The sequence below is a fragment of the Crassostrea angulata genome, chromosome 6 (genome assembly GCF_025612915.1).
Source record: "Crassostrea angulata isolate pt1a10 chromosome 6, ASM2561291v2, whole genome shotgun sequence".
Classification (NCBI taxonomy): Eukaryota; Metazoa; Mollusca; class Bivalvia; order Ostreida; family Ostreidae; genus Magallana; species Magallana angulata.
In genome coordinates this window covers 32,790,228-32,816,445 of record NC_069116.1, presented here as the reverse complement: position 1 = coordinate 32,816,445, position 26,218 = coordinate 32,790,228, and the positions used below count along the sequence as shown (strand labels likewise).

At 34.0% G+C, this 26,218-nt stretch overlaps 3 protein-coding genes across 6 annotated transcripts; 2 read left to right on the top strand and 1 right to left on the bottom strand.

Moving 5' to 3' along the window:
- Window positions 1-4,930: 4,930 nt before the first annotated feature.
- On the bottom strand, window positions 4,931-21,044 carry LOC128188807 (eukaryotic translation initiation factor 3 subunit C-like). 3 transcript variants are annotated; one of them, XM_052860082.1, is made up of 30 exons: window positions 20,957-21,044; window positions 20,344-20,458; window positions 20,163-20,228; window positions 19,902-19,978; window positions 19,317-19,432; window positions 18,957-19,082; window positions 18,799-18,832; window positions 18,563-18,651; window positions 18,275-18,408; window positions 17,782-17,902; window positions 17,268-17,530; window positions 16,962-17,058; window positions 16,749-16,861; window positions 16,465-16,588; window positions 16,249-16,278; window positions 15,891-16,091; window positions 15,381-15,506; window positions 15,019-15,172; window positions 14,687-14,880; window positions 14,100-14,303; window positions 13,659-13,827; window positions 11,998-12,083; window positions 7,842-7,989; window positions 7,438-7,588; window positions 7,094-7,359; window positions 6,860-6,905; window positions 6,629-6,719; window positions 6,271-6,399; window positions 5,829-5,982; window positions 4,931-5,354 (listed from the first exon to the last, which is right to left on the bottom strand). In XM_052860082.1, exons 2-30 carry the CDS (start codon window positions 20,442-20,444, stop codon window positions 5,245-5,247), a joined length of 3,720 nt encoding a protein of 1,239 aa, XP_052716042.1. In that variant the 5' UTR covers window positions 20,445-20,458; window positions 20,957-21,044; the 3' UTR covers window positions 4,931-5,244. The 3 variants fall into 3 exon arrangements, with proteins under 3 accessions (XP_052716042.1, XP_052716041.1, XP_052716040.1); XM_052860081.1 differs by lacking the exons at window positions 4,931-5,354; window positions 5,829-5,982; window positions 6,271-6,399; ... (3 more) ...; window positions 7,438-7,588; window positions 7,842-7,989 and adding an exon at window positions 13,088-13,141 and having other exon boundaries at window positions 11,813-12,093; XM_052860080.1 differs by lacking the exons at window positions 4,931-5,354; window positions 5,829-5,982; window positions 6,271-6,399; ... (3 more) ...; window positions 7,438-7,588; window positions 7,842-7,989 and having other exon boundaries at window positions 11,813-12,093.
- On the top strand, window positions 8,318-10,949 carry LOC128188808 (corrinoid adenosyltransferase MMAB-like). Of its 2 annotated transcripts, none has more exons than XM_052860083.1 (9): window positions 8,318-8,427; window positions 9,003-9,046; window positions 9,321-9,414; window positions 9,597-9,648; window positions 9,774-9,846; window positions 9,987-10,084; window positions 10,182-10,246; window positions 10,570-10,629; window positions 10,729-10,949. In XM_052860083.1, the coding sequence occupies exons 1-9, from the start codon at window positions 8,369-8,371 to the stop codon at window positions 10,838-10,840; spliced, it is 657 nt and encodes a 218-aa protein (XP_052716043.1). In that variant the 5' UTR covers window positions 8,318-8,368; the 3' UTR covers window positions 10,841-10,949. The 2 variants fall into 2 exon arrangements, with proteins under 2 accessions (XP_052716043.1, XP_052716044.1); XM_052860084.1 differs by lacking the exon at window positions 8,318-8,427 and adding an exon at window positions 8,481-8,763.
- A 27-nt stretch (window positions 21,045-21,071) lies between the features above and the next one.
- On the top strand, window positions 21,072-25,917 carry LOC128188904 (2-(3-amino-3-carboxypropyl)histidine synthase subunit 1-like). Its single transcript, XM_052860225.1, has 12 exons — window positions 21,072-21,220; window positions 21,382-21,455; window positions 21,984-22,053; window positions 22,288-22,351; window positions 22,509-22,630; window positions 23,460-23,614; window positions 24,068-24,189; window positions 24,405-24,473; window positions 24,697-24,853; window positions 24,952-25,052; window positions 25,443-25,521; window positions 25,666-25,917. Exons 1-12 carry the CDS (start codon window positions 21,103-21,105, stop codon window positions 25,912-25,914), a joined length of 1,380 nt encoding a protein of 459 aa, XP_052716185.1. The 5' UTR covers window positions 21,072-21,102; the 3' UTR covers window positions 25,915-25,917.
- Window positions 25,918-26,218: the final 301 nt, after the last annotated feature.

Here is a 26,218-nt window from a genome sequence, read left to right as displayed (position 1 = left end):
TACAAATAGATAGCTTGTTTCTGTCATCAGTTCGCTAAATTCAAACGCTCGTCGCATCGCAGACATCAAAGACGTGCCGCCAAAGTACCCCTGCGGTACGCTGAGTCGCTTTGCCGGCATCAAAGAAATGCCGCCATCTCAATGACACACACAATATTTAGCAATGCACCAACGTTTAAATAAGTATTCAACATTACCTTAAAAGGAGGACTGATTAGTATTTATTCACATATATAGATACACGCATGCATGTATATAAATGTATTTATTGACATACGTTACTAATATACTGATTCCCTAAACACTAAAAAATCTCTCTCTCTCTCTCTCTCTCTCTCTCTCTCTCTCTCTCTCTCTCTCTCTCTCAAAGTACAAATGTTTTAGCATTTAAATAAGAACTAGTACAGGTAACATGCATTAAATTGGATAGAGGCTAAATGTACATTGGAGTTCAAAAATTATACATGTATTTATTTCAAGTTACGGGATAATGTCTATGGATTCAAATAATATGAAATTCATTGTTTAATGATTGTCTTCATACTGATTGGAAGTCAACGCTAAAAAGTCATTTTTATTAAAGATGGTGGACTTTTTCCTTTTTTTGTGCATGTCTATATACTGATACAAATCTGTTGCCTGTCTGGGATTAAGAAAAACCTCCAAAGTTTATACACGTAACTATACAAACGAACGGGTGACTGCGACAAGGTTTGAAAACTGACCAGCAGTTTATGAGTGTTTGAGCCTAAGATAAACAGATGTTAAAAAATCAATAGTTACATCTTTCATACAACGCTTATACATTGTTCTAACATATGTATTTTGTTTGAAAATTGTGTTATTTGTGATACTAAGAATTAAATATTCTACGTTTAATATAGAAGTCACCGACCGACACCCCCCCCCCCCATTCATAAAATCATTAAGTTTTTCTGGCCCGATTTTCCTTGATCTTTGATCTTGGGCCTTTAATTTCAACTAAGTACCATTCTAGATTACTGTACTAATTACCAGACCAATTCGTTCATTAATAACAGAGTTATGAAGTTTTTGGCATTTGAGTTTCAATTGTCGTGATTGACATGATCTGCAAAAATATCATAACTCCCAAGCCCTTCATTCAATCCTAATGAAAATTCGTGAAAATTAACCTCGGACACCATTCTCATTTTCTGCCAAATATGCAGCAAATTGAACAATCAAGACGAAATTCCTGAGATTAAACGGCGCTTATTGCCTATACTGGGAAATTAATATTACACAGTACACGCACCGACCCCCCCCCCCCCCCTCCTCCTATTCACAAAATAATTTAGTTTTTCTGGCCTGATTTTACTGGATCTTTCATCTTGAACCTTTATTTTCAACCTAGTTCAATTCTAGATTACTGTACTACATGTAATGACCGAATCCGAGATCCACACCTCAAAATTCTATTTTCGATTTATTTACGACGAAAATCAAGCTCAGGTCTTTTCACCCCCCTCCAGACACAAACACGCATCAATATTTCAAATGACCTCGCACTGTTACCAAACCTGAATAGTCAGACATCTCACACGTTGTTTTTCATCTCATACAAAAACTCGGCTCTTCTCCCGGGCGGAAACGCCCCAAATTCAAAGACAAATTCGGGAATTATTTTGCATCAGCCATGTTTTGAGACATCTACAAAGGCTGTGTGTTCCAATCTCGCCGGAGCCAAGATTTCTTCTTTCTCTCTATTTCTTTCTCTCCTTTTTTTTTTATTTTCTAACTAAAATATTCAACATAAAAGGGTTGTTGGACTAAAATTCAAGTTGAAAAATACTCTTCAATTAAGATTTAGACAAAAACAGTCTTTTATAATTAGGGTCTTCCGTCTTAAGCGGAAGACCCTTCTATTCTTATTGTTAATAGGGTCTTCCGTTTACAAAGGGTGACCCTCTTTTTTTTCTTCGGTTTGTTTTTATTACAGGTTATTAGACGTGTTATTAGGTCAAAAGACCTCTTATTTAATATGAAATAAAATGGGACTGGTCCTTAAAATTAAGGATCCTACAGGTGTATAATCCTTCATCCATCGCTCTTTTAGATCACATCTGCATTTCCTGATATGTTTCGTTGATGAAGATAAAAGGCAAGGTCATTTCCTGTTCTAAAAATCGGACGGAAGACCTCCTCGTTGCTCGCAACGAGATCGTGTCTAGTTATTATTATTATTTTTTTTTCTGTCACGTTTTCTCAAAACGCTTTAGCCGATTTTCGTGAAACTTTCAGATCTTATTCGTGACAAAATTTGTAAGAAAATTAGACGAGATTTTTTTGGTCGTCACTTCCGGTACCGAGATATTAAAGATTTTATGTTTTTGCTTGTTCACAATTTTTCTCAAAAAGTATTCAAGATAGGACTTTCAAATTTTCAGAGAAGGTAGAGAGTGAACGGCCGCAGTGCCCTTCGCATATCCAAACGTCTGCCGTCATTTCCGGTCGTCACCGGAAGGAAATGAAAAACCTTAATTTTTTTATTTTTTGGATTTGAATTTTTTTTTTTTTTCATTCGATAGAGACGCTCTCAAAACTTCAGAATATGAAATTCGTGTTAAAATCAATCCACGCATTCTTAAGATTTTGGACCCCAAAGTTCTGAAGCGAGGGTCCGCGTAGCTCAGTCGTTAGAGTGGTGGACTTGTGCCCAGGCGACCCGGGTTCGGTCTCTGAGTGCCGAATGTTTTTTCTCTCTCATTTGTGTTTTGATTAATGATTTTATCTTTAAAATGATGGATTTGAATGTTTTCCGTTTTATTTTTGTCATAAATGTAAAAAATAGCGGCTTCTTTTAGTACAAATATAGAGCTCTTTTCTGTCAGCAGCTCTCTAAATTACGACGCTCGTCGCATCGCCGACATCAAAGACATGCCGCCGAAGTGCCCCTGCAGTTCGATCGCATTAGAGTTCGCTGGGTCGCTTTGCCGGCATCAAAGAAATGCCGCTATCTCAATGACTGTATGCACACAACATTTAGCAATGCACCCACGTTATTCTACTCGGCTTAAAAAGGAGGACTGCTTAGTATTTAATCCCATATATAGATACACACATGCATGTATACATGCGTTTATTGACAAAGGTTGCTTATATATTGATTTCCTGAACATTATAAAACGCTATGTAATCAATCTCTCTCTCTCTCTCTCTCTCTCTCTCTCTCTCTCTCATCTTTCAAACAAGGCATATATATTGTTCTAACATATGTATTTTATTTAGAAATTGTGTAATATGTGATATTTAGAATTTAATATTCCACGTTTAATATAGCAGTCAATGACCGACCCCCCCCCCTCCCAATTCATAAAATCATTTAGTTTTTCTGGCCCGATTTTACTTGATCTTTGATCCTGGGCCTTTAATTTTAACTAATTACCATTCTACATTACTGTACTAATTACCAGACCAATTCGTTCATTAATCACAGAGTTATGAAGTTTTTGGCAATTGAGTTTCAATTGTGTTTGACATGTACTATAAAAAAAATTCTAACTCCCAAGCCCTTCACTCAATCCTAATGAAAATTTGTGAAAATGAACCTCGGACCCCATTCTTATTGTCTGTGAAATATGCAGCGGATTGAACAATTAAGACAAAATTCCTGAAATTAAACGGCGCTTACTGCCTATACCTGGAAATTAAATTTACACAGTACACGCACCGAGCACCGACCCCCCCCCCCCCCCCAAACCCTATTCACAAAATCATTTAGTTTTTCTGGCCTGATTTTACTGGATCTGTCATCTTGAACCTTTATTTTCAACCTAGTTCAAGTCTAGATTACTGTACTAATGACCAGACCTATTCGTTCATTTTTATTCAAGAGAGATATGAATTTTGGGGCATTCGAGTTTCGATTGCATAGGCGTGCTTGACATGTACTGTAGAAAAAAATTCTAACTACCGAGCCCCTTATTCAATCTTAATGAAATTTTGTGTAAATGTACCTCGGACCCCATTCTTATTGTCTGTGAAATATGCAGCGGATTGAACAATTAAGAAGAAATTCCGGAGATCAAACGGCGAGTATAGCCTGTACAGGGACTTAAAATTTACACAGTACAAGGGATTTAAGCAGCCGCGTAATATTTCTGTTGCATGTATATTTCTTGTTTTCCGTTTAGTCTGTATCTACGATAGCGTGTGAACTACTTATGGATGTTAGAACTGTGGAAATTACTGTCATCAAATTTTTACCGAATAAATTAACGTGTTACTGATTTCGTTATTTCTACATTTATAAAGATTTTATCAATCTTGCTGAAATAAAACAGTCAAACATAATAGTAAACGACACGAAAAACATTCTCAACACTGAAATACATGGGTAAAATGCATCAGTCATTGTTTTAGGACTTCCCCTAATTGTTGTTAACCGAATCCGAGTTCCACACCTCAAAATTCTATTTTCGATTTATTTAAGACGAAAATCAAGCTCGGGTCTTTTCACCCCCCCCCCCCCCCCTCCAGACACAAACACGCATCAATATTTCAAATGACCTCGCACTGTTACCAAACCTGAATAGTCAGACATCTTACACGTTGTTTTTCATCTCATACAAAAATTCAGCTCCTCTCCAGGGCGGAAACTCCCAAAATTCAAAGACAAATTCGGGAATTTTTTCGCGTCAGCCATGTTTTGAGACACCTGCAAAGGCTGTGTGTTCTAATCTCGCCAGAGCCAAGATTTGTTCTTTCTCTCTATTTCTTTCTCTCCTTTTTATCTAATTTTCTAACAAAAATATTCAACATAAAAGGGTGTTGGACTGTAGTACAAGTTGAAAAAAACTCTTTGATTAAGATTTAGACAAAAACAGCGTTTTATTATTAGGGTCTTCCGTCTTCAGCGGACGGAAGACCTCCTCGTTGCTCGCAAGGAGATCGTGTCTAGTTGTTTTTCTTTTTTGAGGAGGTAAAAATGCAAACACAAATTCCATAAAAACTAAGCCCCGACAAAATTCTATTGATTTCTGAGAACTGTTCAGAAACTTTTGAAGTGTGAACACAAAGTACCGGTAACTGGACTGTGTGTAAACTGTTCCAAGGAAACATCCAAGCGATCTTGTATGGTCTAGTAACACTTAAACAGAATCCATCAGTTCTTCAATGAGCACAACATGTACATGAACGTGACATTTATTGTGAAAAAATTCCCAATTCTGTTACTATAGAACCAGATGGTAAATTGCACTGCCCTAAATCTGCCCTTCCCCACTATGGTGATGTCAACGCTACGCCTGGTCCACCAAGTGTGCATTCCCAGCATTCAAAGTTTCTATTCCTCATCTCCTTTTTTAAAGATTCAATTGCTTCTTCTGAAACATCTGCAAGTGATGAAAGAAAATCTAACTTTAATAACTCTGTTCATCGTCATTCAGATTTGTCATCTAAAAAGATTTTCCTACAAGAGTCTCCGAGGATGAAACGACTCCTCTTTGTTTAAGTTATTAATCAATGAAAAAATATAAATAAATTATAATTACCCCATTTAAGTTATAAAGTACAATGTATCATTACCAGTATATCAATTTCATGATAAAAACAAATATTTTGTCTTGCATATGATGCTGTATACAGGGTTATATTTAACCCATGTAATTTTCGCCCTTTTTCATTTGCATACAGTTTTGCCCTGTCTTGAATTTGCCCAGACAAAGTTGTGTTTGAAGAAATATAATTTGAGACACTGGAATTTGCCCAGTGTTAAATTTGCCAGCGAACAAAAAGGGCAAAAAGGGCAAAAATAAAACGAGGGCGAACATTTCCCTGTAACATTTCATCTGTAACAGGAATCATACCTGGCCTAATTACACAATAAGCGCAGCCACCTCCACCTGCCCCTGTCAGTTTGGCATGGAAGCCTACCCTAGAGCAGGTAAGACAAATGTCATCTAACGTCGGATGGCTCACTCCTAGGGCTTGAAGTAAGTGCTGGTTGACATCTATGAGATTCTAAAACAGCACAGCAGAAGGATTCTTATATCATACTACTAATTTTGCAGCAAATTGAAATTTCTTTTGTAAAGAAAAATTCTTTGGTAAATTGACAATGTGTATGCGAAGTGTTGACAATAGCTCAATAGTGGGGGGAAAAATCACATTCAAGTTTTGGAATTCACTCTGCATGTAGATTTTTAAAATCTTACTTTTTTTTTCATTCATTGTGACAGCACTTAAATGTTAAAAAAAGTGGCAAAATGTAATTCTCTTATTTTGAGATAACATTTTAGGTGCGCTTACCTCTAAATCAGAATAGGCCTTTGACATGGTAACATCATCACAGTTTTCACACATTTGGTCATAAGCCTTCATCACTGCATTTGTGATTTCATCCATGGATTGAAGTATTGGTTCATAAATCTCAGGATTCTGAAAAATTTATATTTGTACATGTACCAGTATGTATTTTTTCCAAGGTCATAATAATGAAGAAAATGTTTAAATTAGAAAAAGCAGTTCTTTAAAAATTTTATAGCTAGCAATATCATTGCTGGGCTACAGTAATTGAATTGAAAATAAAAGGACAAAAATATCTGTGATGATGATGATGATGATGATGATGATGATGATGATGATGATGAAAATTTTTATGTATTACCTTTTCTTTTCTCTCTTTTACTAATCCAACCAACTTCTTTGTAGATCTAGGCATTTTTGTATTGATAAGAAGTATGTTGAGCTTAGGAATGCTATTAAAACAACAAATTTATTCTATTATTCATGTTATTAAATACAAATTAAATCAAGTTAAACAAATAAAGAACTCATTCAAATACACAGGATTTTTTTAAATTCAAAATTAAATTCAATAATATAATATTTTATTTACCATTGCAAAGGTGTTATTTCTCCCCTCTGGAAATGAATGGCCCCACCTTAAATAAGACATTATAAAAATGGCTAAGTGTCATGATTTGTAACTGCTAACAAATATAACAGAAATTGGTGAAAGTCAGATTAAAATCAAATCTCTCAATAAAAGGATATCTCTCACTATGACAGTCACAATTCGGAGTAAGCAAGAGGTTTTATTTTAACCTAACTGGAATTGGTCTTTACTTACCAAATGTGGCTACAGAGTTATCTACACCTGATGGGTTTCCATGAATGATTTTTTCTCCAAAGTAGGCCCACTTATTTATAAGTTCTAAATCTTGTTTAGACCAAATCCTTTTGTTTGATCCATTTTCTGAACATTCTGGAGTTTGAATGAAATCAAAGAGAGTCAAAAATCCTGCAGCCAAACATGATGAAAAGCTAGCCGAGGATCCCAGTCCAGCTCCAATTGGAAGATCTGACTTTCCTACTAATTCAACTCCTTGTTTCCCTCTGGAAAAAAATCATTGATAGCATAATATCATTAATCTGCAGAGTAAATTTACACAACACCTGTTAATAAATCCTTACCCTGATATTTTCCTTAAAGAGCAAAACAAAGACACTGTAGTAAATATTGTCTGTTGTTTCAGCAAAGACTCCACATTGGCATTTTGTAATTCTAAACATTTTAGAGAATCCCTAACACTCTCATTTGGTAAGCATGGCTCCTGTAGACTTCCTAGTAAGAAATAAGACATAAAACCGTCACTTAAAACAGCTTAAAATCTTTTAAAAATCCAAGCAGCAACTTTGTTGATAAATTACACAATTAAAATCAATTACCGGTAATCAAGAAACTCGAGTAAACTTCACTACAATATTTTCAAAGATTCAGGCACATTTATTGATTTAAATTCTAAATTTGATGAGTCCTTCCTTCTTGCGTATTGATTATTTCGAAATATAAAATTACAACGAAAATACATATTAACCTGATACTTGGCTTTCTAATATTGTTAGATCAGTAGAACCAATACTCTCTTTGATGTTCAGGTCAGAAAAATCTAAAGAAATTATGTTTTCTTCCAGTGCTCTGATTTTGACAGTTGTTCGAAGACTTAAACTGCTGGCGATGGCTTTCTGAAAATGAAAATCAATCAGCATTGATATACAAATACACACTGACAAATACGAAATAAATCGTTTCTCTAGCACCGGTGACATTTTGATACATAAACCTGTAAACCAGCTGATAGATTGATGTGGAGAAAACTGCAATGTTCTAAATCGATAAATCACGATTGAATTACATCACGGAACTTTCTTATTAAAAATGAATATATTTTGGATAAAATGAAAACTACCTTTCCGTAAACAACAGAGTGTTCGCCATGTAAAATAACCTTTCCAGGCGCGCTAACAACAAACTCCATGCTGGATTGGGCGTTTTCAGTTTTCCTCCTCCATACAAAGAAGAGTTCCTATTATACCTACTTTCACTTTCTCTCTGACCTCAGCAATGTATCATGCAACGAAATTATTCAAAGTAGCTGGACATATTTCAGTAAGGAGTACAAGGTAGTGTGGACTGATAGACTATTTTCTATAGGTTTATTTATTATAAATATTAAAATTACTAGCAATTTTTAAATGAGAAACAAGCAAAGAAAATCCAGTATGGTATATCGTTGCCAAGCCTGCTACTTGTATAAACGTTAGTAAGAGATAACTTCAGACCTTTGTCAGACCTCGGGGACTTCTTATCCGATCTTATATACTAATCAACATGTTGTGTATCACCTGTTCTGTTGGAGCAAATAACCACCTGATATACCAAGTAAATGCGGTGGCTTATCAACAAATACCTACATGTAGGCTGTATACATACATGTAACATAAATCGACCATGGCAAGGCATGTAACATTTTGTTGATCCATCAATTTTATAGTTTGTTGTTTATATATAATTATATTGATATTACTAATGGTTGAAAAAAAAACATAAATTGATTAAAATAAATATGAAACATTTCATTTAAAACTGTGTATTTACTTTTATAATCAACATTTTTTTCTTGAATATGTGTTAATGAGTTTTTTCTATACTCTTTATTGCTCATCAAACATCATTTCAATTATTTATTGCTTTTCAGCTCAAAGTCCTTTCCAAAGATTTACACAAAGACCGGCGACAAAGGTACAAGTTCAATGTACATGTTTAGGGTTTACACAAACGGGCAATGTTCATTATAAAGAAAGTTTCATAAAAAGTTTACATATTAAAGGATTTTTCAGTTCAATGGTAGGATTTTATGGGGTCAGCCATTTTGGGGAAACGATTAGAAAAATACTTACCGGTATATTTATGTATAACATAGATTTTCCTGTTTTATCAGCAATTTGGGTATTGAACACGTCAGATACATGTATTATAGACTTCTGTCAGTCTGTAGAGCAATTTGTTTTGCTAGGTACCTCTTCAACATACACAGGTGAGCGGAGATCCAAAGATGACATCATATTTGAAGCTTTAGGGTCAACAGATGAACTGACTTCAGCTATTGGGTAAATCCTTTTGATTTGTTATTCATTTGATTAAAGATTAATGGTGTAAGACATTACTTTCTTTTTTATATACCATAAAAATTACTAGTAGCAAAAATAAGAAATTAGAGAAATGTAAAAAGTATCTTGCATCTACGTTACCGGTATTTATTGCTTTATTTGTTTTTTTTTCCTTTTTGAAGAGTAGCTGCAGAGTTCTGTAAGGATCAAGTTCTTGTCAATCAACTAGAACAGGTGATGACTTTGTTAGGTACATCTAGTGTTCTCATATTAGAATTCAGAATTAAAAAGTTCAAATAATTCTAAATTGTACAGCGTTTATACCCTGTTAAGAAATTCTCCTTTCAACCACCGTTTAGGTTCAGTGTGTTCTACAAGACATTGGATCATGTGTCGCTACACCACATTCTTCGGCAAGAGAAGCCCATTTAAGTATAAAAATCTGTTTTTACTCTTTTGCATCATGCTTGTTTCTATGTTTCACCAAACGACATGCATCTCTTTGTTTCTTTTTTATAGTTTGTTTTTATGTACCCAGTAAAATAAAGCAATTTTAAATTATCTTATCCTAGAAAATACAGAATTTAAACCCACATTTACTACTGATTTGGAAAAGTGGATTGATAAGTACACTGAAGAGTTACCTCCCTTGAAAAACTTCATCTTGCCTGTAAGTTAACTACCATGTACATACACACAACTTTTTAATAACAATAAAACACTAAGCATTTATAAAACATTTCTCTGATTCTGTAATTTTTTTGTAGTCTGGAGGCCATTGTTCATCTCACCTTCATGTTGCTAGATCAATTTGCAGAAGGGCCGAGAGAAGGCAAGTGCTTGTACCAGTTGTTAAAACTTAAATATCTCTTTTTAAATATCATTGTATACCGTGGAATCATCTAAATGCTTGGGGCAAAAATTTTGCAGATTGTCAATTTTTCAAATGTTCATTTGGAGGATTTTGTGGAATTGCTTGTTATTTATGTGATAATGAACAAAGTGTTCCATATTTGTTGGGGATGTTAATTTAATTTGTAAGAAATCTACAAAAAAAGAAAAAATTAAGCTCCCAAGAAATTTTAATGTTTCCACAGTATTAATCATGAAATTTCTTGACAGATTTTTAATGGTTTACATGTATGTTTATTTTAGAGTTGTTCCACTAGTGAAAGCAAATGAAGTATCCCAGGAACCTTTAAAATACTTAAACAGGTTGGTATTTTAATGAAATCTGTGCAAGTTGTCAATTTGAATTTGATATAACACATTCAAAGTACAGTGTATATTGTATCCTTCTTACTTGTGTTGCAGACTTAGTGATTTTTTGTTCACGGCTGCAAGATATGCAGCAATGAAAGATGGAAAGGAGGAGAAAATTTACAGTCGACCAAAATCTTCAGATGACAGCAACTCATCAAAATGATGGAATTTGACATCATAATTTCATAAGTTCTGAAATGCTCAAATTGCTTATTATATACATGTATTTATATTTCTTTAGTGAATAAAGAGTGCTAGTCTTTTGCCATTTACTTATTTGGCTTTTTACTGCAAATAAGTCATTACTTGCATTGTTAAGCAAATGTATAAGCTTATTGACAGAGAACACAAATGACGTGTACACTTCGATAAGCAATACACTTGTCTGGAACCACAAAAATACATATACCGGTACATGTATTTGTATGTTACATGACACTTATCAATGCTTATATAATGAAAGTCGCAAGTTTAAATAAAAGTTTTGGACGGTAAACAATTTGGAATGTCAGAGATTTTCAAAAGAATGTCATCTTGACCTACATTCGGACCTCTGCACACCTTGCTTCTAGGATCCATCAGCATTTAAAGTTTGATGGAACTAGGCATCACAGTATAACTTGGGCAGGATTTAATTACAAGAAACCAAAAATTTCCCTAGCAAGTCCTTCACTTCAATCACTTGACAATCCCCCCCTTTAAGATTCATATGCTGACCAATTTTTGATGTTCCAGACCAAGACATACCAAAATATGACTCATCAAATAAAGTGATCGCATGAAAATTATTACTGTAAAAGGAATAGAATGAAATTTGTGATGATGTTTGATTATTCTGAAAGATTGTGCTTGAAAAAAAAAAAAAAAAAAATGTAATCTACCATTTTAAGGTGTGTCCAATTTAACGCCAAAATTTAGTAGAAAGTAGTCACTGAAAGAGCAACAAATCAGAAACATCTAAGGTGTCTGATCAAGTAAGCAACAACTGTGCAGTAGTGATGAACAACCTTTATGACAGAAGTATTGAATGATATACTACATTTGTTGCATTGTCTTCCTCCCATATAGTGTTACATTTTTATAAATGATTTACAAAAAGCTGCCATCATTTGGAAAAGAAAACATTACAGGTAAATTGTTCTAAATGAAGTTTATTTCTTTACCAAGAGTAGTCAAATCAGAATATTAAATAATTAATTTCAAATGATATACATGATTACATGTAAGTGTACATGAAAACAATGTCTTTAATCACCATTTCCTTTCATAATTCTTTTTAATGCAGTCTATAGTTTTAGCACTATCAATAAGCACGCTCACGCTGTGAATAATTTTGACGTTGATTTCTTCTATCTTGCCAATTTTGATTCCTGTTTTGCTGGTAATTACCTTGGAAACGATCTTGTCTGTCTTGCACTAAAAAGAAAATTTGGCAATGATATTACTAAAACAAAATTTAGATTCAAAAGTGATACCGGTAATATATGATGTACTGTATAGTAAAAAGTAAAGCATAAAAATATATTAAATTTTGTAAAGCAATTCTGTTTTTGCCATCACCAAACAAAACATGATTACACAAGTACATTACATTTCCCCATCCTCATCCAAACACATACATCTGATTTTTTTTTAAACTGTTTCTCAAATACATGTATTTAAATGAGGTATTCAATCCTCTGTACAAGAAATTTAAACAAGTGGCAGATGAATAACAGAATCTTGCAACAAATTAAATAAAACCCATACACTCAATAACAAAGTGCAGTGTTTTCCATTTACTTCAGAGTAAAGGATTGAAGATTAGTTGTCACGGGCTAAGGGCTGATGAACAGAACTCTGTCGGAAAAAGTTTTTTTTAATTTTTGATTTTTGTAAGTGGCATTTTTATCGATTAAAGGCAGTCAATTTGGCCAGTTACCAGTTCTTATGGAAAACACTGAATGTGTTCATTATCATTTTTGAACAAAGTACCAGATCTACATGTACACCTAATATGATAAGAGAATCTGAACGGCCTATTTTGCCGAGAAATTAAAAAGAATCTCTTTGCAACTATTGCCTTAGTTTGATCATAAGGTACTAATAGTTCATGTTAAGATAGATTTTGATGTAATAGTGTATCAAACATCTATAATTTCAGTCAATGAATTTGATATAATCCTATGCATATTGGGCGATAAACATGTACGTTTCAACCCAAATACAATTTATCGTGACTTGTGGTGTTTGATTATTTCTAAGCATTTTAATGTGGTGTCTTATTATTTCTAAGGATTTTATAAAAGAAAGTGATTGATATATTAAAGTAACCCTAATTAATATCTGACCACCAATTTGCATTTTGAAGGGCAACAAATACCCATCATGCACCATTCACCAGAGGTTACTGATATGACAATGCACTCACCCCTCTATTTACCATGATGTTAGAAAAGGTCTGCTTAAAACATAGTGAGTAAGTCTACAATGTCATCAAATTAATAACAACTACTGTGCAACATGCCTCAAAGCTCTAGAAGGCTTTCTAAAAATTACTGTACAGAATACAAGTGTATCAATCCGAAAACAAATTAACCAGTTAATAGCTTAATCATGAAATCTTAGAGTTTTATTGTTAGTAACAGTTAACGTATTAAGTGTATTTACATTATAATTTACAACAGTATGTACATTATAATTTACAACAGTTTATATTATGTACATATAATACACAAAAGCCTGAGAGAGAGAGAAAGAGCATCTTCTTGAATTGTTCTTGGCAAAGTATTGTTGTACATGTATTTGACATTACACATATTTGACAAATTTTCATATTTTTTTCTTCTCTCTAAAACAACCACAAAATTTGAAAATAATAAGCTTTGCAATAGATTGAATACAAGTGTATTAGTAAAATCCTGTTAGTATTTGAGCTCATAAATACATATACTCCGTGTGACATGGGGCCACATAAGAAACAACTGTATTGCAATACTTACTGCCCCCTGACTTCTGAAAGAACAGGTTGCCTTGCTTGAGTTCCATGATTCTCTCGTTGTTGTCGACCAGAGAGGAGACTTTCTCGGAGAGCTGGAGGGCAAGGGACTGGAGACGTGTGGGCTCGGTACGGTGCATCACCACAGTGTGGGTGGGCTCATCCAGGGAGGCCTGGGGGGACAAGTAGATTTAAGTAGACCATACATTGTAAAATCTAGATTCTTTTATCACTGCATACTAAATAAATTTTATTGTTTGTATTTTTTCATTATGCCCAGTTGTATTTACAGAATATTTCATTAAATACCATCTGAGGAAGAAAAGATATATTTTATATTTTTGATAAAAAAAACAGATTTTATTACAAACACTTTGAACAATACTGAAGTTAAGAATTAACATGCAAGTCAAATTATTAATGTGAACAAGGTAGCCCTACATACCATGAGTTCTTCATTGATGATCATCTTACTGATGATGGAGTGAACAACACCCTGGTCGATCTCAAACATCTCGGCCAGCGTCTCGAGACTCAGTGAGTCGTACACGCTGCTGTATGTGAACAAGTATGTCCGTAGACTCTCCTCCTGAATCTTGCTAGTCACCATTTCCTGTACAGTCTCACTCTTGTAGAACAGCTCCCATACCTATACATCAACAAAACAGCACCATAGTAACAATGTACAGCTTTATACAGAGTCTGGAAGATTGTGCAAAACTTTCATAATTATAAGTTTATACAAATTATTGTGTTGAATAAAGTACAGTATTTTTCTTCATAAACACATTCATGTAAAAGTTTACATGTACTGAGTTTACATGTAATGAATATTTATCAGCATCATTCTAGCAGAACAATTAAGAAAACACACTTACAAAGCAACTCATGCAATCATTAATGTACATACTAAATGTATAGATCTTTACTTCATTCATGCACACATTGAAATTACTTATTAGCATGTCATCTTTATAGATGTTTAATGTTCATGCACCTATTGAACAAAGCAGTATGTGTCTAAATGTTTACCTTGGCATTCATCTTCTCATTGATGATGTAGTTCTTGCACTCTTTCCAGTTTCCAGTCTTCATGGCCTTGGAGGCGGCCACCACGTGCTCCCTCATACTCTCAGGGGGACCAGTCAAAGCCTGGCGCTCGCTCATTCTCATCACATGGTGGAAGTTCTTACTGATCATTCTTCGCCTGGCATCCATCTCATGGGCTATCATGTACCAAAATTTGTCAGTACTAATTGGGGCTTACTTTTGATAAGAATAACCCAAATTTATCAATTTATTATCCATTCTTTGCATTTTTTTTTATTATCTGTAAAAAATGAACACAACAAGGGAAAACTAACCTGCCATATAAGGAACTTCGATCAACATGGCTGACACAAGGTAGACACATTCCAGTAGCTCTAGGTTGATGTGCATGTGATAGGGAAGCAGACGACGCTTCTCAATCTTCTCCTGTTCTGGTGTTCTCTCGTGCTGACGTTGGAGCAATAAACCCTAGGAATATAACATTCTATTAGAGTTTTTGTCCAAACAGGGCAAATGTTATCTTCATTGATCACAATTTCCTATTGCATCTAAAACTCTTTATGCACTCAATATGTCTGTCTTTTAATGAAAATTAGGATGAGAATCTTTAAATAATTAAACATGAATTTTTCGCTTCATTTCTCTAATGACCTGAAATAAATGAACATTAGATTACCTGTGCCAAAAGTTCCTTGGCTCTTCCACCACTCTGAATGTCCACTAAAGCATTGTGAGCATCTCTAATATTTCCTTTTCTGAATGCACACAAACCTAATTGCACCATTGTCCTGTTGTAGAGAATCTGTAAAATATACATGTATATGCAAAATGTCAGTAGTCAGTACATACAGAAAAAAGAAAAGAAAAGAAAAAACTTCAGAAAGCATTATTTCTCATGCAAATGATTGATACAATGTACATGGCAACAATTTCAAGAGCTATATCCCCAATACTTCAGAGGATCAACCAACATTTTCAAAAACTTGTTACTGCATGTAAAACGCCTTGCTGTTTTAAGTCTCCACTTTAAATTACACTTAATCAAAAAAAAGTGAGACATCAAAAGCTTTTTTCCTTAAATAACTTGGCATCTGTTCAAATTGCAGAAAATATTTCATCTTGTGGACATAAAAATATCCCATTGCTCATCTTGATTTTGGGAGTAGCGTAACTTTTAGCACCATACCTGAGTAGGAACATCCGAGTGCTGGATGGTGTCCTGGAGGTGAGACATAAGCATCAGGTCGCGGGCCTGGTACCACCGGTCGTGGAGAGCCTGGTGGTATATCTGACAAAGCATGGAGCGAGTCCGCAGACGGTCAGTCAGATCCTTGGCATAAATAAATTTACACATCTCCTCCATGTCTTTGAATGATTTATTCTCCAGCTGCAAATCACAAAGGATTTATATATTAGAAGGGAATGTCATTTCTTATTTTTACTGAAAGGCCGAAATTTATTTGAAGCCTTTTGTCAAGAATACAAGAGGTTCATAGTTTAATATGTACATGGCTAAATATTTACATAGATTCATTGATACAGACCTTAGGGTTATCATATGCTTCTGGGTCAAACTGTTAAAGAAAAAAATGTCTGTTTTTACTAACATGTTACACCTTTCTCATTACAAGATAATTTATCATCATATCTTATAATATATTTCATTTCCTAGTTCATGCACATTCAATGTTACACATACTTGAATGTCTTTTTTTAAGTAATTCAAACAAGGATCTTCATGTTTATGAATTTACACATACCTTGTAATACATGTGTTCTATCCTTCTGAGGTAAACCCGACAGATTTCCTCTGTGGTACCTCTTGGAACAAGGTAAGTCTGGAGACGATCTAAAATTACACATACTTCTTTCTCATCCTTCAATCTGTAAAAAAAATTCCAAATTGTACAATACACAATTCATGAAAAGACAAAATCACATGAGCATACTTGTATATATACATTGTACATGTATATTGATACTCTGTGGTGTAAAACAAGAAATATCTTTTTAAATTTAAATCACATTTCAAAATTCTCTTTACCTGTCTACATATTCAGTACTATGAGCATCACACGCTTGTAACATTTTTGTAAATTCTTCGTCCATCCTCTCTACAATGGTTAAAACGCATCCCCTGACTCTGTAGGGTGGAGTCTACAAAACAACACATTATTTTTTATTGTCCTTACATACATGTACGGTACATGTACATAAAAGTATTTAATGAGTTGATTTACCACTGAGAAAAACTTACAGTAACATTCTCACTCTCCTCCAAAATATTCTCTCCAATGTTGATGTCTGGGTTGGCCTCTACCATATCTAGTAACTCACTAACTCCTGCAAGACACCTGTAGAAAAAAGATACATGTCATATTAAGTAACTCTCAATCTTTTAACATGACAATATATTTCTACTTATCAAAATAACTTCCCTTTTATATCAATCTAACTTTACAAAATGAGTCAAAGTATGGATTAATACTGATATACGATATTAACAAACGAATAGAGGCGGGGGCATTTAAAAACAGGGAAAATTAATTCAGTCAAGACTTACTTTTCCCACATTTCAGATCTCATGCAGGTGGCAATGTTGGGATTGTAATCATAGATAGCTGAAATTATGTGGAACATGATCTTCATGGAAATTGCTGGTCCGAGATTGTTGGCATTTGAAATGCTCTGAAGTTCTTTCAGCAGTGCAATCTGCTCGTTCCTGTCTGTACCCTTCTTTCCTCTAGCTGAGATGATTTCGTTCAATTTCTTTATGACTGCTTCGTGGTTCACTTCTGTGTCCTTGGCAAACATTTTGGGTGCTTCCTGTAATTAAAATTTTTTATCAAAAGCTGTCCACAAAATACCCCAAAAATTGTAATGTTACTTACTATTCAAAAATGATGCCCATAAATACATATATTAATGAAATCACAGTACATGGACATTAATTTGTCGCAGTCAGATAAAATAAGTTACATTTGTTTCATTGTGAAATGAAAATCTTTAAATGGGAAATCAATAAGAGTAAGGAACTGAAGAATTTGAGAACATCGACCTTTGTTCCTAAATCTGACCTTAATCATGGGTGCCCCCTTGGTGACCTCCTCCCATTCACCCCCTTCATCCTCTTCCCTCTTCTTCTTCACTCGTTTCTCTTTCTTTTCCTTCTTTTCTTTCTTCTCCTCTCCTGGTTGTCTGAGAATAGAAATATCAGAATTGCTTTTAACATGTTTGACACAAAGTAATAAAATAGCTTCGTAAACTCTTTGCACACATAGAAATAATTCCAATAAACAAGAAGAATCCGGCATATAGAAAACCTTCAAAAAGAATTTATAGCTTTTCGTAATGGTTACTCCTGTTTTGTTTGTGAACACAGAAGCATAATTTCAAAAAGTATTTCAGAAATAAAAGCTTTCATAATGCAGAAAAATATCATGATGGTTACCAGTACTATTTTCTGTTAAATAACAAATAGACATACATGTAAATCTTAACTAAGTTTACTTTTAAATCAACACACATATCAAGCTGTAACTGTTACTGCAGTGCACTGTTGGGACCTACTTTTTCAAGAACATGGCGGCTGTGTAGACTGTGGTCCCTGGTCCCTCTCCTCCATCACTCTCTGAGCTGGAGCTGTCGGAACTCATCTCCCAGTCAATGTCATCGTCGTCATCATCGTCATCATCATAGGTCACCTGTAAAAAAAGACAGCTCAATAAAACATCAGCCTAATGAAGCTACATACTGTAAACACATCTGTGTTGTACTCGATGTGGACAAATGTGTACATAGATCAATATAAAACGAGAATATTTTCTACAAATTTTTATAATATGTGGACTTTCTCACCTTTTTGGAAGGTCTGCTCTCCTCCTTTGCTGCTTTCATTTTGGTGAAATCCTCACGGGCTTCTTCTTCTGATTTCTCTTCTTCGGAATCTTAAAAATTAAATAATTCCAGTTTGAACACAAACCAGCATTCAATATTTCACAGAGTAAAACTGGGTCTTTCTCAAATTACCTTTTATAGAGTGTAACCAAAAAAAAAATGGCTACAATTCGGTATATCTCATAAAGAAATCTTACCCACTGCTTCTTCTTCTTCACCCTCATCTGGATTCTATAAAAAAAAATATTTAAGAAATCACTTTTAATCTAAAATTTCATTTTCCTCTCTCATTGAGAGAATACATTGAATATTATCATATCAAAGTCAAAATTGATGCATAGAGGTTGATTGTTACCTCTCTGTATGTTGCGATATCTGATTCAAAGTCTCTGTTGTATTTCTTTAGTTTTTGTCTCAGGGTAGTTAGACCTTTAGCATTGTTCTTGCTCATCTGTTTCCTTCCTTCTCTGTCCTCCCAACACTGTCACCAATCAAAAATAGCTCATGAGAAATAATGTGAATATTCTTTCACATTCAACATGATCAATATCATTTAATTTGTCTCTACCTTTCTTTAATAATGTATATTGTATTTCCGAGTTAGTAAATGCTATACACAATATGCTATACACTGCCTTTCAGTTTGATCTAATACTGTGTTTTTATTCACACTTATTTCTAACAAATGATGCTGATATATGAAATGCAAACCTACCTCACTGACAAAATCTTCAAGTTCCACCAAACACCTTAGAAAGAATCGTGGAATCTGGTTTTCTTTTTCAATGACTTTCTTTGATTTGTCATAGGCTTTTCCCAGCTCCTCAAAATCTGTTTTAAAAAGAATGCAACTGTAATTGTTTGCGAAAACATCTTCAAGATACATGACAGAAGCTTGTTTTTCTTTTTCAATGTCTGATGCATTTTATTAGTCCCCTACCGGTTTTCACCGGAGGGGACTATAGCTTTCCTCTGCGTCCGTCAGTCTGTCCGTCTGTCTGTCCCACTTCAGTTTTCCACACTTTTTTTCTTTATGCGTTTGAGGAATAATATGAAATTTGCTGAACAACTTCAAAATGTCAAACTACAGATCAAGTTTACACTTTTGTAGCGTCTGGTTGACATATTTTCGAGAAAATTAATTTTTTATATTCCAATTTTTTAATGTTCAGGTTCGATATTCTGCATAACAGTGCATTGTTTTCACAATTTCCACACAGTACGGGACATGTATTGCTTATGCAATACTCTCAGAAAGCTTGTTTTACAAGCACATGATTTCAAAAGCAACATATCTTACCTGTTAATACACTAGCCATATCCTTAATTTTCTTATGGTTTCCCATTTTCTTGATGATTTCTCTCAGTTCATCAAACCTAAAAATAAATTTATATCAAGGTTTGTTTAATTATAATGGATAAACCAAAAAAATCTTTAAGGGCTCTTGTAGTTATAAGGGATTACATAATATCTAACCCTCTTCTATGTTTTTGATCTTTAAGATGGATCAAGTTTTAAATTAATTTCTTTATCATTTAAAGGTATAAAAAATCATTATACCTTTTATCTTTTGCACTTCGTACTATACGTTTAGGTTCATCCTCATCATCACTAAAGGCATATGCTCTGTTGGAGAAAGAAAAAATTAAAATCTAAAATGTACTCAATTGCAATGCAATGACAGATTGGGCTATATAATAACAGTAAAATTTAGATTTTATCTTTACTTATAACTACTTACACTGGTCTTGCTGTTGAAGCCCCTGGGCGAGGAACATTAACCTCCGAATCTGAGGATGAACTGTCTGACTCTGAGTCAGAACCTTTGAAAAACCTGGACATTTTTCTTTAGTAAACTGAAAAATCAATTTGTAAAAGACACTGTAGAACAGACTTACATTTTAAGTTTATCATTTGCAAATAAATAATATCCAAAACAACAACTTGCTTTACTTAATGCTAACATTCTCAGTTATCTAATCGAAATGAAACAATGTGTGCTATTTACTTGCAAAATTTGACTTGTAAAGCTGTTGCATTAAAAAATTTTGTTCTTAATTTTTCACTACAGTCTGGCAAAATAAACCGCTAAATTAAAACTTAAAATCACAGAATATAACGAAATGCAACATTCAAACAATATTAAAAGTAAAAAACGGAAGAAAGAGTATAATTGAGGATCAGTTATTTGTGTGTGTACGTAGACATAGGAAATTCGAGTTACCTCGCACCATACTGTGTGATAAAATCTCAAGTTTTTTGCATTTGACAACATAAATTGGATCTGTTTTGATTCCTAAGATTCAATGCTTTGTTCCTAATAAAGTTACAAGTATGATTCAAAGCTTCCTTACCTATAAATATCACTATTTCATTAAATTCATGAGGAAAGAAGTGCCGACAATGTGGGAATCGTGACGTCACTTTCAGACGATAACTCGCGATGTGTATCGAGCAGTGTATAAATTAGAGGTGTACCGAACGGTTATAGGCACGAGAGATGGAAATGCCAAAACAAGAAGAGCAAAAAGACGTTAAAGATCAGAAAGAAAAGATAAAAACAACTACAGTTGATGCAAAAATTGTAGTAGCAAGTAAAAACAAAAAAGTATTTACAGGTTAGTCTGCTGTGAACGGAATCACATCATAAATTGGCTGATCAGTGATGTAATGTGCATGTAATGATGCATATTTTCTGGATGTGGTCATGGTAGTGTCAGTTAACTTGGATTGAATCCAAGAATTGAAAAAAAATAGTGGATGACAATTTTCATTGTAGGTGTAAGAAGAGCAGCACACCAGATCCCAGATGAAATTCTCAATGATCCGAAACTTCAGCATGCAGTGAAACAGGTGTTTAAAGTTTATAATTTAATGCTGGACTGTGAATCGAACCTGCAACCCCTGCAACTCTGTTGAGGAGCTCTACCACTGAGCTACCCAAGCCATATTTAAATAATATAGATTTAAAATATTTGATAGTTTCTTAAATAAAAAAAATATGACTACCGTGGAATCATTTAAAATTCTTGGGGGCCAATTTTCATGGATTTGGGTTTTTTTTTGCTTATTAGTGGGGATGTAATTTTGTGGATGTGTCGTGTTGGTTTTCAGTTTCAGTAAGAAAACTATCTCTTTGGTTTTCAGTTTCAGTAAGAAAACTATCTCTTTTAAATTTCTTTTTCACTGAGGATGTAAATTCGTAGGGGAGGACTACCCACGAATACCAAAAAAATTGAGCCACGTACCACAAATTCTAATGATTCGATCTACAGTATGGATTAACAATTCCATATTTATTCATATGAAATCAAAAGTGTGTTCATTTGCATTGTCAAACTTTTTCAAATTATCATTTCATATTGATATTTTTCTTTAAAGCTACCTGAAAATTATAATTTTGAAATCTATAAAACAGTATGGAAGATTCAGTCAACCGGTGCAAAAAGAGGTAATTGGTTTTAAATTATGATTTGTTGATAATTATAATGCATTCTTTCAAATCTTAATTAAAAACATTGAACTTGTACCTTCTTTGCTAGCCAAGGGTTTCTGAACCTTAGGCTAGCAAAGATGAACTTGTACATACACTATGTATACTTTTTGTCTGTCTGTACTGCTGGTATTTTTCAATTACCTGGTAGCTTGTTTTCAATTAAATGTTTTTTTAATAATAACATTACAGTGGCTCTACAGTTCCCAGAGGGGCTATTATTATTCGCTTGCACAATAGCAGACATAATAGAAGAGTATGTATTACACAACAGTTTTACTTTACTTCATATCTTAATATCATGACATGAAATACAGTGATGCATATGAGCTAGATTAATATTTGTTGAAATAAAAAGTTAATATCTGCTGCATCCAACTGAGAAATGATACCTAAGTTCATTGTAATGACAGATTTACCTCAGCAGACACAGTAATAATGGGGGATGTGACATATGGAGCTTGCTGTGTGGACGACTTTACAGCCAGAGCTCTGGGGGCAGACCTGATGGTCCACTACGGACACAGCTGTCTAGGTAAGTAGCTTAAATGATCACAACTATATACTAAAGCCATAGAAATCGAGCACATGACTCAGTAGTCATGTGTGTGTACTAGGAATAGAGAAATGTCAATGGACCAGGCCAAGATCCCAACCTGGGCTCCATGAGTATCTAGTTAGGTGCTCTCACAAATGAGCTACATGTATCTGGCACCACCAACTGAGCTTTAAATCTTATTCGCCCTTGGTCCGTTTCCCTGTCAGTAGTTAACCTGTCTGTTCATTGTAACAAATGAAATGGGATGGGAAAGATGATGATAGACTTGACCAGGATTCAAACCTGGGCCCCCTGAATCTCTAGTCAGATGCTCTACCAACTAAGCTCTATGACGCAGGCATACTGGCCTGTCTAACCATCACAGGTGTAAGGTTGGTGATTCAAGGCTCATTGTGGTCACTTAATGTTGTGTCCTTTCACAATGCACTTTAACTGCATTGTCTCAGTCCACCCAGCTGCAATTGGGTTCCAACCTGAGAAATTTCAGAAGCTGATAAAAAGCACTGGCCTTAACCCTCATGATGGCTTGAGGAAGGATTTAACTTTGCTTAGCAATAGAATATTGAACATCACATTTACCGGTAATTTTTCATTGATCAAAATACATGTATTTTAATGAAAGAGTTTCAGGTTGTAATTAAGTATTTACTTGTATTTGCAGTGGGTTTCTCATCAGTCAAATTAGGCAATGATAAAGTTTTGCTGTTTTCATCATTGGTAAATCACTTATACGTCATGTTAGCAAAAAACCATTTTAATAATGAATGTTATTACATGTATAATCATATCTTTTGGTATTTAACAGTGCCTATTGACCAGACAGGAGGTATTCAAATGTTGTATGTATTTGTGGACATTAAAATTGACACAATGCATTTTCTGGACACTATCCGGCACAACTTTCCCGAGGGTTCTTGCCTGGCATTAGTGTGTACCATACAGTTCGTAGCTGCCCTTCAGGTAAGTCACCAAGGATAACCAAATAGATTATACTCAAAGTATGATACTTTGATAATTAATGGACATGGTACTTTGAAATCAGTTGAATTTTGGGTCATTCAATTTTTCTGCTATTTTAGGGTACGTCTTGTTCAGGATTTTAAATCTTCAATCGATTATAAAAAAGGACATTTACATGACCATATAACATGTCCCATGATTGATGAACTTGTAAAATAAAAATGCTCCCACTTTACCACATGTCACATTACATGTATATGGATCATTTAAATGTTAAATGAATTTCTTGTTGATAGTTATTGTAAGATTGTTTTCATTTAAATGCCACTATATGCATTTGTCCATACATGTATATTTTTCTTAATGTGTTCAATAACTTTTGTATCTATAAATGGTTTGTATAATTATAATGTTTTATATGTATTATACATGTACCGTATATACTTTACAAAGGCTGCCAGTCAAGAACTGAAAGACAAGTATGAAGTGATCATCCCCCAGTCCAAACCTTTGTCTCCAGGAGAAATACTTGGATGTACCTCACCAAGACTCAAACCTGGCACCGATGCCATCATGTAAGTCCCGTAATACATTAGGCTTGATATCAACCGCCTGCCACTGCATGTAATGTCAGTTTGTTGGAAATATCCTGTAGTTTGACTAAAACGAAATAACAATTTAGAATTGTTCAATGCTTTTAAACTTTTAATGCAAATAATTATTCCTAGCTTTGGATATAAATTATAATGTATGACTGTGTATATCACACTGTTTTTTATATTACATGTAGATATCTTGGGGATGGAAGATTTCACCTCGAGTCAATCATGATCAGTAATCCTAGTGTACAGGCCTATAGGTAATTAAGACCAATATCCAATTATCTCTTAAAACTCTTACATTGATACATGTAAATACATGTTCATGTACGAAATACGTTTACAAATTTTGTGAAATAATGAACCAAAGACTGATTTTTTATTATTAAGAAAATCCCTAGTAATTGGTAGTAAAGAAATCTTTCTGACCATTAAATATATTTTTTGTGTTTGAAATTCTTTACTGGATTGTTGTATTCAAAGATATGATCCATACAGCAAAGTCTTTTCCAAAGAGTATTATGACACTGAAAAGATGCATTCAATACGAAGAAATGCTATTGAAAAGGCGTCCCAAGGCAAAAAATATGGAGTGGTGCTAGGAACCCTGGGAAGGCAAGGGTCAACGAAGGTTCTGCAGGTACTAATCTAATGGCTACCAATTTTTTTTTAATTAAAAAAAAAAAGCAAATATTGCTATGCTCATGAATTTGTATGTTATTATCAATTTTTTTGCAGGAATTGTTAGAGAAAATAAAGGAGTGTGGTAAAAGCAGTACCCTGGTTTTATTGTCAGAAATTTTTCCAGACAAGCTCAAGCTGTACCCAGATATTGATGCGTAAGAAAAATTCATGTACATTTTCACTCATTTTGTAACCATCAAATTGTTTTCAGGTACCCATGTTGTTGGTATCATTTAATTATCTGAATAAATCAGATATAAAGCATGAGAATTTATTTGTGTGTTACATGTATTTTAGAACCATTTTAACAAGACCTTGGATTTTCAGTAGGATGTAACAATCTATTTCTTGCGTCAAAACAAGTTAAAGTGATGCTGGTTTCAAGCGAAATATACACTGATTGCGTAGTCTTCACTCAAAAGCCAGACAAATCCTGTTGATATCAAAGAGCCATGGTTGATGGCCTACAATGAAATAAACAGGCCTACGTCAAATTGCCTTTCTAAGAGTAAATATTTAACATTGTCTATTTTTTAAACTTGCAGATGGGTACAAATAGCTTGTCCAAGATTGTCAATTGACTGGGGTATGGCATTTGAAAAGCCATTGTTATCTCCCTATGAGGTAAGAGAATGCAGTATTTTGTTCCAGGTATTTGGTGGTTTTATCTAGAGAGTAATTAGAGTTTAAACATACATACTGGTACATAGTATACTGTAGATGAATATATAAAGGTGAAAAATTCCTCAAATTAATTTTTCATTACAGATGTCTGTTGCACTGAATATTGCCCAGTGGCAAGATGTTTACCCAATGGACTTTTACGCCAATGACAGTTTAGGTCCATGGACTGTGAATAATGTCAAACACCAGCCTCCCAAAAAACATCGACCTAGAAAGACTGTTCCAATAAAAACAGAGACTCAGGAGAGTGGTTCCTGTTCAAAATCATGTGCTTCTTGTTCATGTTCACAAAAGTCTAACATTAACAACATAGAACTAAAGGAAGTTACTTAACATTGTTTCATGTTTTTTTTTAAATAATTTTAATAAGGTTTTTTTTTTAATCTGCATATACTTTCAAACACTGTTAGATAAAATGATGATACAGTTGAACTTCGATATTTTGAACACCAATATCTTGAATACAGTGGATATGTCAAAGTGATTTCCAAGTCCCAACCATTTAATTTTTTTAAGTATTTGACACTCGATATCTCGAATACTCTGATATATTGAAGTTTTTAAACAGTCCCATTTAGTTCAAGATAACAAAGTTTGAATTTGCATGCATTAAACTCAACATAGGTCGTACAGGCAA